The following is a 14032-nucleotide window of genomic DNA, read 5'->3' on the forward strand; positions in this document are numbered from 1 at the left end:
TTAAAACAATATCAATTCCCGATATCGAGAATTACGGATTTATTTTAAGTGTTGAGTACACAACCATGGAGGCGAGTAACAAGTTTGTAACGGGGAATGTACACAGTATGTGAAGTCTGTACACCTCTTGAAAGCTTGGATACCTGCCTACTCGTTGTACAAACCAGTTTGCTGTGTAATTGTAAAATGATTGAATCGTTACAACTGATAATGGTTGCCTGTCGCCATCAGCCAAGTAGGTTCTGATGTATGTCACTGGTTAGGGATTAATTTACATGTACCCTCTCTATAACATGTGTACATAGTAGCTCAATGACACAGTGTTAATGCATTGCTGACTGTTCTGTCATTGTGTGGTAATCTGATCATGTGTGATCGGTTACATGTTGTTTGCAGTTTGGTTGTTGAGCTTTCTCAACTGAGTTGTTGTTTTTCCTGTGACTCATTTATTTGTCGTTGAACAATCACAAATAATCTTTTCTGTGAAAGGGGTTGTCTGATGTAAACGGATTTTCGCTGAATATTTATGTTTTTTACTTTTACGTCTTTGATTGCTGTTTTTATTTTTTATTTTTTGTATGGCAATTATTTGTTTTATCCCTGCTTATCAGCACCATATCCAAGCTGGCCCCACAGAAACACTAATAAGTTCATAACTCAAATTTTGTATTCCAATATTTTTTTTCTTTTTTCTTTTTAAAGTTAACGGGGAACATTTTCAATCATCTAAGAAAATTTGTTGAGCTGTGTGAACACTTGATACCAATGCCTCTGTTTTTAAGCCCCTAGGGTTTATACTGAAAAAAAAAAAAAAAAAAAGAAAAAAAAAAACAGCCTTATGAGATGCAATATTGAAGATGAAGAATGATTTTTATATGCAGAGCCTCAGAAGACAAAATAGCTTAAAGAAGATGGACACTATTGGTAATTACTCAAAATAATTATTAGCATAAAACTTTACTTGGTGACGAATATGGGGAGAGGTTGATGGTATAAAATATTGTCAGAAAGGGCTCCCTCTGAAGTGACAAAGTTTTCGAGAAAGAAGTATTTTTCCACGAATTTGATTTTGAGACCTCAGATTAAAAATTTGAGGTCTCAAAATCAACCATCTAAAAGCACACAACGTCGTTTGACAAGGGTTTTTTTTTTCTTTCATTATTATCTCGCAACTTTGACGATCAATTAAGCTAATTTTTTCACAGGTTGGTTGTTTAATGTATATGTAGAGATACAGCAAGTGAGAAGACTGGTCTTTGACAATTACCAATAGTGTCCAGTGTCTTTAAAGAAGATGTAAAAACATGTTGATCAGTGCAAACAACGCATTTTTCTTTTGGCTGTCGGCAACAGATACCCTGCAAATGAGCTCTGTAATTTGATGTCATTAACCTCGCAGTGTTGCGAGGCATGCTGCCTTATACCCTTTGCATAAACTTTAAAGAAGGATAACCAAAATATTTTTCTGTTTTGCACATTTGAACATAAAAATCTTCTCAAAACCCCTGACCAAAATAAAATCATCAAATTGTTTTTTTTGTTTCCTGGTGCAGTATTAAAGGAATACGTTGGCTTGGATCAATCGAGTGGAAAATTACTTCTTTCTCGAAAACTACGTCACTTTAAAGGGAGCTGTTTATCACAATGTTTTATACTATCAATGTCTCCCCATTACTCGGTATCAAGAAAGGTTTTATGAGAATAATTAGATAAGAACTTTATTATCCCACACTGGGGAAATTTAAACTGGCCATGATTCAAACAGTACAGACAAAAACGCTTAAAATTATTTAACAACAAACAGATCGATAAAAATATTAATTAATTAAGAATATCAGGTAGAAAAAAAAAGGAATCTAGCATGGATTAAAAATTATGCCCAGCAATATTTATATACAAGGTAAAATGTACACAAGAGAAGTCCTTAAAACCGACAACGACACTTTAATGTCAAGAGCTTAATAAAATTATTTTGAGTAACTACCAGTGTCCACTGCCTTTAAGCTGCAGTTTTCGATGCCTAATAAATTATTTTAAACCCCTTTTTGAGGGCACACTTTAAAATAACTATTCCTTGCAACAATTAAATTATGGTCATCATTTTTTCCCAAAGCTTTCTGTTTCATGGACAAGTTTTAAGATGAGAGTGATTCGCTGCAAATGCAGTTTTAATCTTTGCTCCCTTGCTTCACACCCTGGTCAGTTCCATCATCAATTAATCTAGTCATCCTTCCAAGCAAAGTGACAAAGTGACAGGCCAAACCCCGTTGGCAAACATGGCACTCGTTAAGTACAGTGCCCACAGATATTTATAAGTTACTAATAATGCCTAATGCCTGTAGCCTACATCACCTGAATCCGGTGGAAATGTTATGTTAAGCTCTTTACATTAAAGTGTTAATTAGTTTTTGGGGAGAGAGTAAATTTATTCCCGGCATTTAGTTTCCAAGGAACACTATAATCAGACAATCCAAAAGGTTACTGATAATAAAGTTCATATCAGTGGCATTCCTCCAATAAAAAACATTCTTCTGATTGTCTGTCAAATTTGAAAGAATAACATTTGAACACCTCTACAAAATCACCATTACTGGTGATAGTTGTTGCAAGGAGTACGCCTGTTGAATTCGCAGTAGGGTTGAAGAATACTATTTGTGTTTTGCCCATGCACCGTTGCGTGACAAGGACTGTACTCTAGCTCTAGCATGGTAAATATTGTGGGTTCGAATCCCATCGGAGTAATAATATGCCTGTGGGTTTTGTTTACAGGATTTGGGAAAAGTACTAAGCAACAGTGCTTTTGACACATTTGTGTCAATGGGTAAAACACAAATACAAAATCACTTAACTGTTTTTCTATGATTTTACTAAAACATGACCACATAGTTTGCTGAAGTTTTCTCAGATTGTTTGAGGGTGTGCTTGCTGAAATGTTTTCACCCTTAGGAGAAAAAAAATATGGTGCAATCAGAACCTTCTTGAAGACAATGTATGTTCAAGGTGATGATAACCACACAACAGGGTCACACCTTCTTGGAGCTTGGGATCAGCAGATTGGTTGCAGATTGTGCTTATTGAATTGATTTCACTCTTTGAAAAACTAATGATGTAAACCGTAATCAAACTTAAAGACATTGTATGTTCAAGCGATGATTACCATGTAGGTAACAGGGTCACACCTTCTTGGGGGTCAGCAGAGTTTAATGGAAGACTCTCCTCTGCTGATTGTGTTTCCGATTAAGTCCTTAAGTCTCTCATTATGAGTTGTTCGCTAAGTATTCTGTCAATACATCAATGCTTGATTTAGTAATCTAGCCAGTGGTGATGAAAACCCTCCGAGTTTAAACACTGACGGAGCTGCCTGGAGGGCTGTATTTATAATCACTTTGTGGAAGAGTTTTGTTGAGACTAGAGAGCTGATCATTGATGTTGCAGTATTATTAAATAGGGATAACTTTAACTTCAGTTCCGGCTGGTTGAATTTGTAAAGGTAAGGTACAGTGAACTGTTCTATAGATGAAGTAATTGCATTGGGGATGAGAAATGGAATTACTGTAAAATTGTAAAAACAAGTTATTGTTCTTGGGGCACATGGAGACGTTTTGGTTGAAGGAGGGCAGTGGGTTGATTTGCCCAAAACTGTACACAGATAAAACATACTATTTTAGTGCCTGGTAGAAAGTCTTTTTTTGTTGCTTTCTTTGTCCAATTGTTTGTCTTCTTGTTGAGCCTGAGTTGTCCCCACTGTTTTGCGTAAGCCATTGTTCTTTATCCCTGATAGATGCAAGAGTAGTCCATAATATTAATAGTGTGCAGTAACCACTGCTTACTGGATTCGAGTAGAAAATGCCTTGGTGCCCTCGTCCTTTCAAAAACAAAGCATACAGGCCAGAACTGGAAGGGAACAAATAGTCTGATCCCAATTCGATGTATTTGAATCTGTATTCATTATTGCTGTTTGCTCATAGGCAAAGATTTGTATACTTTAATAAAGGTTTGTAAAGATACAGGATCATATTTGAAGTATCTATCTGGGTATCCACTGCTAACTTATTCATGGTTTCCTTCATGGATGATATATTCCTATCTCTCCTGAATAATTTAGTCAATGATTGAAGATGTTTCTTGTATTTCCCTACAGATGGTCGTCCGTCGTTCACAGTGCAGCAACCTAGCGAGAGATTCCTTCTTCAGCGACATCATCATGCCGACTGACTCCATCTTCACCCCGCCCATCGCACCCCCTCCTCCTTACTCCCCACCGGAGTACACAGCAATCTCCAACGACAGGGTGCTGGTAGAGTCCAATGAGTTCATGGATGACATGTCCACTCCGACGCCTGTGATTGGTCCGATGGATATGCCGCCGCCGTACTCGACCCTTGACCTGTCTCCTGGCGGGACGACGATCGAGTGTTCCGTGGCTCAAGAGTATCAAGTCGAACCAAGCGAGGTAAGATTTAAAAAAAAAAAAAATAAATTTCGACTAGGAATTTGTTGTGAACATCACTCTTGTAGGCCTGGAATAACATGAAGGCCATGGCCCCTGGTCTTGGCCTCTCCAGTCATATATGCTTCGTTTTTGAAAGGGCAAGGGCACCAAGGCATTTTCTCCTTGGTAAAGGGCACCCTATGAAGAAATTGTAAATTTCCACTGGAGAGTTACACGGAGGCAATCGCCTTGGTGCTTATGAAAATAGCCTTGCCCTCTCAAATATAAAATTCTAAGCCAGCTCTTGTGAAGTTCGGAAACTACATGTGGTAGAAAGCTGATGTTTAATGGTTGCTCACTTTATTAAGTAATTTGTGGTAGGAATTTTCTTGAAATGTCAAGGACATTTAAGGCCAATAAATAGATCAAATATTTCATTTGATTTTGAAATCAGCCAAAAATGGTCGCAAGATGGAGACATTTGGGATGAAAGAAACAAGCGGTAAAAAAGTTTCTTTTACTTTAGAATGTTTTGATCTGATACTTATCAAGTTTCCATTTTTAAGGAAAAGTAAAAATAGAGATTATGTATTTTCACACCATATTATAATATTTGGAGTGATCAAATCCTGCAAAAACTTAAAAAATATTCCATTTGACCAACTGCCATTTACAATTCCACTCTTTAGACAGATATCTTTTCTCACGTCATCTCAATAAACAAAATCATACCCTTTCATTTCTCGTAATTGGATATTTCTGTTTGCGTCCGTCGTGGCAACCAAAACAAATGAAGTCAAGACTACAGCTTGTATAATGACATAAATACTATTCTCATTGCCCTCCCGTTGATCGGGTAGTGTTTACACAGTAATTTCTCGCAGTGATGAATGCAGTACGAGGCGTTTAAAGCCACTGAACACTATTGGTAATTGCTCAAAATAATTTGTAGGCATAAAAACTTACTTGGTAACGAGCAATGGAGAGCCGTGGTAGTATAAAACATTGCGAGAAATGGCTCTCTCTGATGCTCTGGTTACATGGTTTTTGAGAAAGAGGTAATTTCTCACTCGGTAGTATTACAAAGCTTAAGGCCTGAAGTCTTTTAATACTTTTTTTATGGCATCTCAAAGCACACAAATTTGTGCAACAAGGGTGTTTTTTTCTTTTACTATCCTCTTACAACTTCGATAAACAAATGAGTTCAAATTTGCACAGATTTTTTATTTTATGCTTACAGTATGGTGGAATACACCAAGTGAGAATACTTGTCTTTGACAAATTACAAAAGGTGTCCAGTGCCTTTAATGACTGAGTTTTTACTGGACCACATCTTGATTTGTCTCTCTCCTCTCTCCATCAGCTCGTAGTCAAGGCCCCCTCGGACCCATTATAATTTTTATCTCATCCTCAGCCACCTATCCCTTATATAATGACCACCCAATTATCAAACCTGTCACACATTAGTCCAGGAGCTTCAACCATATACATGGGAACTGTCTACATTAAGACTTCGCAGATATTCTATTTTCAGCGATCACAATCGGTTTTATTCAGACTCTCCTTCATTGGCAAGGACTCAGAGTGGGAGACATAATTAGTAGCTGGTACTATTTCCTTCCCAGCCATTGTCAAGTCGGGCACAAGGAAACTGCAGAAATCTATTAACAAGTTTTCACAGTCGCCATTCAGCAGTTTTTAAATGCCACCGATGTTGGGAAATCGAGTCCCCTGATAAAAAAACTACTTTCCCCCCACTGGGCTTTCTTTGCCCAACACGCTAAGGGATCACGCTTACCGGTACATGGGTAAGTACAATAGCACAGGGTGTTTGTCAGACCCCTTCATAAACTGGAGTGCTGAACAAAACCCACTTTGGTGTTAGCCGCAGGGCACTTGCTACCTCAGTTGTGTTATTGCCAGAACAGCATTGGGGAAATTGTGAGGTGATCGAGGGAAAATAGCTGGAACCATTTGGACGGGATGACGGAATTTGTGCAGATGGATTGGTTGTCATACTCGTTCTGTGTGTGGTTATAGTAGTACAGTTGGATACGTAGGACTGGATACGTGCAATGCTGATGAGAGGGTGAGTTTGTAGTGTCTGCTCCTTCTGTCTGTTTTGTTGTTGTTGTAAATGCTGCTACACTTCATGCATTGTAGCGTGTTAGGTTAAGTTTTTAATCCGGATTGGCTGAGTATTTGTTTTGAGGTATTGAGGATATATAAGCCCACTATGTCTGGTGTGGACTGGAGTGTTATGAAACTAGTTTTTTTGGCGGTGTTGGCATGCATGGATTTACAGTACAGTAGTAAATGGGACATTCAATTCATCCCAAGTATAGACACAGTACATCCCAGGGCCCAAAATAATAGGGCGACTGAGGTGAGAGCACCTTAAGCAGCCATCTTGTTTTTCTTACCAATCAAAACCATGTAAACCAAACCGAGGCTGGAGGGGTAAAATAGTCTGGTACCTTTCAAGGAGAATGTTATAATTGATATTTAGTAATGGCTATTACACACAGGGAGCAAGACTATCACAGTGTGATAATGGTTTGATGTTTATCATCCACACTTAGCGTGAAACCAGTTACCATTATCGAATGTCCTTTAAATGGAACTGTGATTGATAACCAGTGATTCTGCTGACCAACTTTAGTTTTTGAGAACTAGCATCACTCATAAATGAATTTGGCATAAGATCTGTCCCAGCATTGACCCTTAGATGTTGGGCAAACTTAAATGTCACGACTGTCACAATAAACCATTGAATGAACTATTCAAGGCCTATACCATGCAGAGTTGAAGAGAACGGTTGAGTAAAAATTAAACAAGCATGGCAACAAGTTTGTGAATATTGTTCAACAATTTAGCCCTGAGGCCTGTATTGAATAGATCGTTTGTTGTAACTAAAATCAGTTTTACCATTCAGAATTAACACAATATATCATGGAATCAAATTTGAAAAGAGCAAAGAAGTCATTTTTCTAAAACTTATTTTGTCATTTGGAATGAATCAGCTACTTTATCATTTTTATCAATTTAGCTGAAGTCAGTGATTTTCAAATTAAATAGCTTTATATCCTCGAGGGTTTGGCTTCACAAGTCAGATGCTGGTTATAGGCCAAATGAAGAAAAAAACATGTTTAGCGTACTGTCTTTTTGAATAAAGAAAGGAGGAGGGATCTTTTTTTTCATATGGCTGGCGGACACATTTTTTTAAAGACACACGGCTGGGCTTCTCAGTTTGTTAAACTGTGTTTATTAATTTCATTTTTGTTTCACAAAAAAAAAAGAGAAAAAAAAGAAGAAAAAAGAGTTGGGTACTGGCTTCTAAAAAGGAAGCAGGTTGGGAGGCTAAACACGTTTTTTTTTGCCTCATTGTTGATTTAAATTCAAGGGGGTTAGGTGAAAATAGATGCAGTCTGGATCAGGCTGTCATATCCTGGTCACATGTGTACACTGCTAAGGAATCTTATGTCAGGTTCTTCCCTTGAGGTTATGTCAGGTTCTTCCCTTGATTTTATGTCAGGTTCTTCCCTTGAGGTTATGGCTTGTCACTCATACAACACGCTGGCTAAAAAAAAAGGGTACAATCTTCGTATTTGCTCAATACTAGGGTAACTGGAGCTGCGTCAACCAAACATGGGACACCATGTTTGCTATTGTAAGTGGCTGTATGTGATTGCTGTTGACGCGTCTTGGAGTAAAGTGACAGTTACGGGTATGGTTTGATTTTGACTTGCCTTGTAGTCGTTGTCCTGACTATCTGTGTTGAACAAGACTTAAGGTGGTTGTGGAATCAGACAAAAAGAGAAGCTGGAGACAGTTTTTTTAATGCTGTCAAACTTTAGTTTCAATGTTTTTAAATTGAATTCAAATTTGGGCTTGATTGTGTAGAATCTGCAGAGACATTTGCATTTTTTAACCTTTTCTACATCAGCCAGGGCTGGAATTACACCAGGCCATGCATGCCCTCAGGTGTTGACCTTGGTGCCCCTTTGAATGTTTTCCATAGACTTTAAGATTTTCCAATGGAAGTATCCTTTCCAAAATGAAAATGGCCTTGCTCATAGGTGAAATTTTACGCCTGTTCAGCACGAAAAAAAAAAAGAAAAAAAAGAAAATGCATTTGAAAAAGCAGTGGAACAACTTCAGGGTTGCAGATAGTTTTTTTTTTTTTTTTTTTCTGAAGCTAATCCTGTCTGTCTGAATTATGCTGTTGTCTTCATCCATGTCAATCCTGAGGCTGGATCAATGCATGGAGGTTGAATAATCAATGTGATTTTTTTGTATGGAGGTGTTTTGACTTAGTCTATAGGGAGCAATCTTATGCCTCATTAGATAGATCCCAGACAGTAAATACACTAGACTTGTGGACAAGTCGTTTATGGTCCCACGTGGTGAGATAGTCAAGTTGCAGCGGTGCTCAGCCTCTGCGCGAACTGCTGGTTGCGCGACTACTGCGCGCTGCCCGACTTCTACTCTCCATGGGGAGTAGAAGTCGGCAACAGCAGTTCGCGCGAGAGCAGTGACAACTCGACTATCTCACCGCGTGGGACCATTAACGACTTGTCCACAAGTCTATAAATACACGTTCTTGAAGGAAGCATGGGTAGGAGGAAGTATGTACCTGATGAAGGAAGGAAATAAGAAGACACTGTCTTGCTCTTATAAGAACCTTAAAACCATCCCAAAATATTTCACAATCCATCAAAGGGTTGGATGGATTCAGTAGGACAAAAAACACAATGTCCACAGAGATTTACATTAAACTTACACCGTTTGAAAATAACGATGGTAGAATGCTTCCCTGAAAATATTACTTGCTGAGGTGGTGTAGTTTTTTTTTACACAAAAAGTAACCTTTTCAGTGACTAACCAGTTAGCTACGCCACAATGTTGTCTGTCTGGAATTTGTTGTGCTGAGAAGTAGAAGAAGGCAATGAAAAGTTACTCAAGAAAGGGCACCCCAAACTCTGGATTGTCTTTCATGGCCCAAAGAACTGTTCAATACACTTACAGGTTGCTGGTACCTCAGTTAACTTACACCAATTAGCCTGGGTCGTCCCATGCCTCAGTTAACTTACACCACACCCTGGGTCATCTCTCGTTATAATTGTGTTGTTGATAATGTAATGTATGTACATGTACAACAAAACCAGTCAAGTAGCAGGACTGTTGCGAGTGTTGAAGCATCTATACTCTCTGCCAGGAGACACCCATCTCTCATGGCCCCATGAAAGAAATGGTTACATTATAACTAGGCTGTCCCATGCCTCAGTTAACATACAACACACCATGGGTCATCTCTCATTATAACTAGGTTGTTGAGGATGCAACTTACTTTGCTCCATGTTACATGTACAGCACACCCTGTCAAGTAGCAAGATTCTTGTAAGTGCTGAAGCATCTTATGGGAGACACCAATCTCTCATACCACCAATTAACTGTTACATTATAACTAGGCTGTCCCATGCCTCAGTTAACTTACAACACACCATGGGTCATCTCTCATTATAACTAGTGTACAACACACCCTGTCAAGTAGCAAGGGAGACACCAATCTCTCATGCCCCCAATGAACTGTTACATTCCAACTAGGCTGTCCCATGCCTCAGTTAACTTCCAGCACACCCTGCCTGGGTCATCTCTCATGGCCCCCATGAATGATCACTCCCTGCAATTGTGTTTACTGTGTGGACCCAACTAATGAGAGAAAAGCCATGGATGAAAGAAAGATCTTCTCAGTGTGTCCACAACAAGAGGGATTCATTCAACTTCACCAGGGCCTTTTCTGGTCAGTCTGGCAAACACATTATACCCAGGGTAAAAAAGCTACCTCCAGGGGCCTTGTTTATGAGTTCGCCATCTGAAGTCTTCTACCAGTACCTGTGATTCCTGTTGGTGCATAAGGCATTTCATTTCATTTTTTTTAGCCAGGAAACAAAAAAATACAGCGGGAAAATCAAGGTACCCAACAATGAGGATGTGAACTATGATAACATGAAATTGTCTTGATATAACCTGTGAAATACTCTTTACGCTTAAAGGCAGTGGACACTATTGGTAATTACTCAAAATAAGCATAACACCTTTCTTGGTAACGAGTAATGGGGAGAGATTGATAGTATAAAACATTATGACAAAAACGGCTCCCTCTGAAGTAGTGTAGTTTCGAGAAAGAAGTAATTTTCCATGATTTTGATTTCGAAATCAAGCATGTGAAAGCACACAAGTTCTTGTGACAAGGGTGTTTTTTTCTTTCCTTATTATTCGACGACCGATTGAGCTAAAATTTTCACAGGTTTGTCATTTTATGCATATGTTGAGATACACCAAGTGAGAAGACTGGTCTTTGACAATTACCAAAGATGTCCAGGTCTTTAAGCAACTTTTTTCTGCTATAGTTAGCATGGAAATTTGATAACCGTTAAGCAGCCCTATGAAATTAGTATCAGACTATTAAGTAACATGGAAGAGGGTTTATTCTCCGGCTTTCGTGCACTATATCAACTTTGGAAATGTCAATCTTTTAGATTTTGAAATCTATAACTTGTTTTTCCAGTCATAGCAGTGGTAAGTGGAAATTAAATTAAATTGTTCATATTATTGACTAAAATGAAATAATAGAACACCTGGGAAAGCAATGTAGAGAGAGAATGTATTGGCAGTAAATTTAGTGGAAATTACATTGGAATAGACAGTTTCCAGTAAAGAAAAACCAAGACTTCTGATTTGACCGTTCAAGATAATTGTATTGTAACAATCTTGTCAGGAGTTTTGCAATTTGACTCTTAATAAAAGGCACTGGATACCTTTGGTATTTGTCAAAGCCCAGTATTCGCACTTGGTGTATCCCAACATATGCATAAAATAACAAACTTGTGAAAATTTGAACTCAATTGGTCATCAAAGTTGCAAGAGAATAATGAAAGAAAAAACACCCTTGTTGCGCAAATTTGTGTGTTTTCATCAGAGGCCTGAGAAAGACCTCCAGCCTGAAGTCTAATGTCAGATTCAAATATTTGAGTTTGAAATTACCTCTTTCTCAAAAACTATGTTACTTCAGAGGGAGCTGTTTTACACAATGTTTTATGTTATCAAAAGCTCTCCATTGCTCATTACCAAGTAAGTGTTTATGTTAACAATTATTTTGAGTAATTACCAATAGTGTGTGCCTTTAAAATTCTGAAAACTGTTCAGGGTGTTGTTTCTGTTGGTTAAGAGTTAGAATGGCTTTTTGTTATTGCAACATTCAACCAACTGGCTAATCATAATAGGGTTGATGTTATGACTCTTGATTGAGTTGCAAATGTGAACATAAATGCTAATAATCTCTCTAGGGTAGTGACCTCCCTGTGGGAGGGGGGGGGGGTGCCCAGATGGGCAAAACATGTTGGCTTGGCTATGTGTGACCCTGCAAAGAGGTAACAATCACTTAATGTGCTTGTCTAAGGGTTAACAAATGACAGGTGTTTTTATGTATGCATTTAATGTTTGCCTAATAAGCAGCGCCACTGGGCCTATAGAATGTAACTCTGTATGGGGAGATTGGTGATTGATTGCTGGATGGCTGTATTTATTTTTCTAAATATCTTGGCTTTCAAGGAGTAAGGTAAGTGTTGAAGTTACGTAAATCTAAGGCTTATTCAGGAATTTGTTTGGTGTCACAGAATGAGCGTCTGACACTTGTATATGGTGCTTACGTTTGAGCTCTGGACAAAAGAATAATTCATTACTGTTTCATTTTGATTTCATTGCCCCCTCACTGATGTGTTTTTTCCATTCATATGCAGAATTTAACCTTCCCAGAATGCCTTGTGACGTGCAGAAAGCCGATTTCTTGAATTGAAATGCAATTTTGCTGAGTGATTGTTAAATGTGCTTTTTCCCCATCATACCAACTTTGTATCATCAAAAATGTTGCACTTTGCCTGAAAACACCACACAAAGTTAGTCAGTTTAGAATTATATTTATCGTTGCTATTTGAAAACTTTACAAAGCCCTTGATGAGAGGACCATTGCTGAGTTACTGTTTCCTAGCTACCCCTGTTTGAAAACACCTGGAACCAATTGCTTTCATTCAGTCTTCCCTTTTAATAATAATAATGGCTTCTTATATGCGCTTATATCACTCAGTGTCGCGCAAGGCGCTTCCACATTCAGTATTTTCCTGCAAGGTATGTGGGACTTCGTTTGAAGTACAGTGAACGATTTCCCTTGTATAGCAGAGCCACATGCTATGCAAAATGTGTCAGTTTCTACTAAAAAAAAATCATAATTTGCTACTCAATGTTAGCATTGAGTATGCACAAAACATGTTTAGTCGAAATGATTTTGGTTTGCGAAATTGCTTGATGAAATCATTCCCTGAAGTATGAGACCTACTCCTTCTTACATAATTCAGTGTTACCTTGGTACTATATATCTTTGTTTTTCTGTTATTCTTTTCTGGTAAATCTGAGCTGCAGTGAACCATTTGATTAGCCCTTCAGAGTTCTTCTTTTGAGATCCTTCAGTCTGATTCAAATTTCATTCTGTTCATTGACCATGTCAATGTCTGTTGGGCTATTGTTCACATTTGCTCCTTATATAAAAATATAAAAAAAAATAAAAAATATATAGTACCATGTAGGCCCTAGCCCTAATGGTCTTCGATACAAGGTGCTGTGGCGCAACATGCAGCCAATCAAACCAGGAACCCTCTTTGAACTGAATCACAATCCTCAAACAACTCCCTTGTGTTTTTGCCTTAATTGTCTGAGAAGTGCAGCCCTCGGCGGCGACCCTGCGTGACCTTGAGTTGGGACAGGGAACTTGATGTTAGGATGTTGGGCACTGAGGGAGGTGAAGTACTGATATGTAGGGGGGGGGGGGGTTGTGTTGTGTCTGGAGACTGGTTGGTTTCCCATTGATCACAGAGAACTATTCTTGTCTGGACATTAATATGGGGCAGGCTGTGCAGTTGTTGGTAGACTCAAGGTAGACTTGACCAAGTCTGCTTGGACCCCTTTCCCCTCAAGTTTGACTATTGGTGTAACTTTACCCTCTACAGGACCCACAGTCAGTTTCCCTTGTGGTTTATTATTTGATGTTATATATATATATGATGCAATGCATATGATGCAATGCATGTATTAATGCAGTAGGTATGTAAACTAAAGCAAAGTAATAACATTGGAGTTGAAACTTTCCGTGGCGTGAGAACACTTTAGAAGTCACACTGTGTAAATAAAACTCTCTATTCAAACCCTTTTTTTTTATCAGCTTGCTTTGATCATCTTCACAAGAGAGTCTTTGTTTTATGTCAATGTTTTCTATTCAACCAGAAAGATTACACCAACATGCAGGCAGTGAAGATAAGATAGTACTGTAATTGAGATGCAAAGAAATTTGCTGCCGTCGATTTCACAAAACTCTTCCTAACTTAAGACTTATCTTAGGACTTAGGACGAGTCCCAACCCTGCACTGTAGCATGCAGACCTCAAGATTAATCCTAAGTTAGGAAATGTTACTCGGTCTAACTCAAGGTAAGACGAGTCTTAACTCTTTGTGAAATCGACCCCTGGTAACATTACTGTTCATACACATT

The 14032-nt window shown here is 38.4% G+C and overlaps 1 protein-coding gene across 1 annotated transcript in view; it reads left to right on the forward strand.

Moving 5' to 3' along the window:
- LOC117288477 (serine/arginine repetitive matrix protein 2-like) overlaps nucleotides 1-14032 on the forward strand; it is a 50778-nt gene that overhangs the window by 18285 nt on the left and 18461 nt on the right. The window contains exon 4 of the mRNA XM_033769354.1: nucleotides 4142-4453. Coding sequence (XP_033625245.1) covers nucleotides 4142-4453 — 312 coding nt within the window. The remainder of the gene's footprint in view (nucleotides 1-4141; nucleotides 4454-14032) is intronic.

Source organism: Asterias rubens, chromosome 3 (assembly GCF_902459465.1).
Source record: "Asterias rubens chromosome 3, eAstRub1.3, whole genome shotgun sequence".
Taxonomy (NCBI): Eukaryota; Metazoa; Echinodermata; class Asteroidea; order Forcipulatida; family Asteriidae; genus Asterias; species Asterias rubens.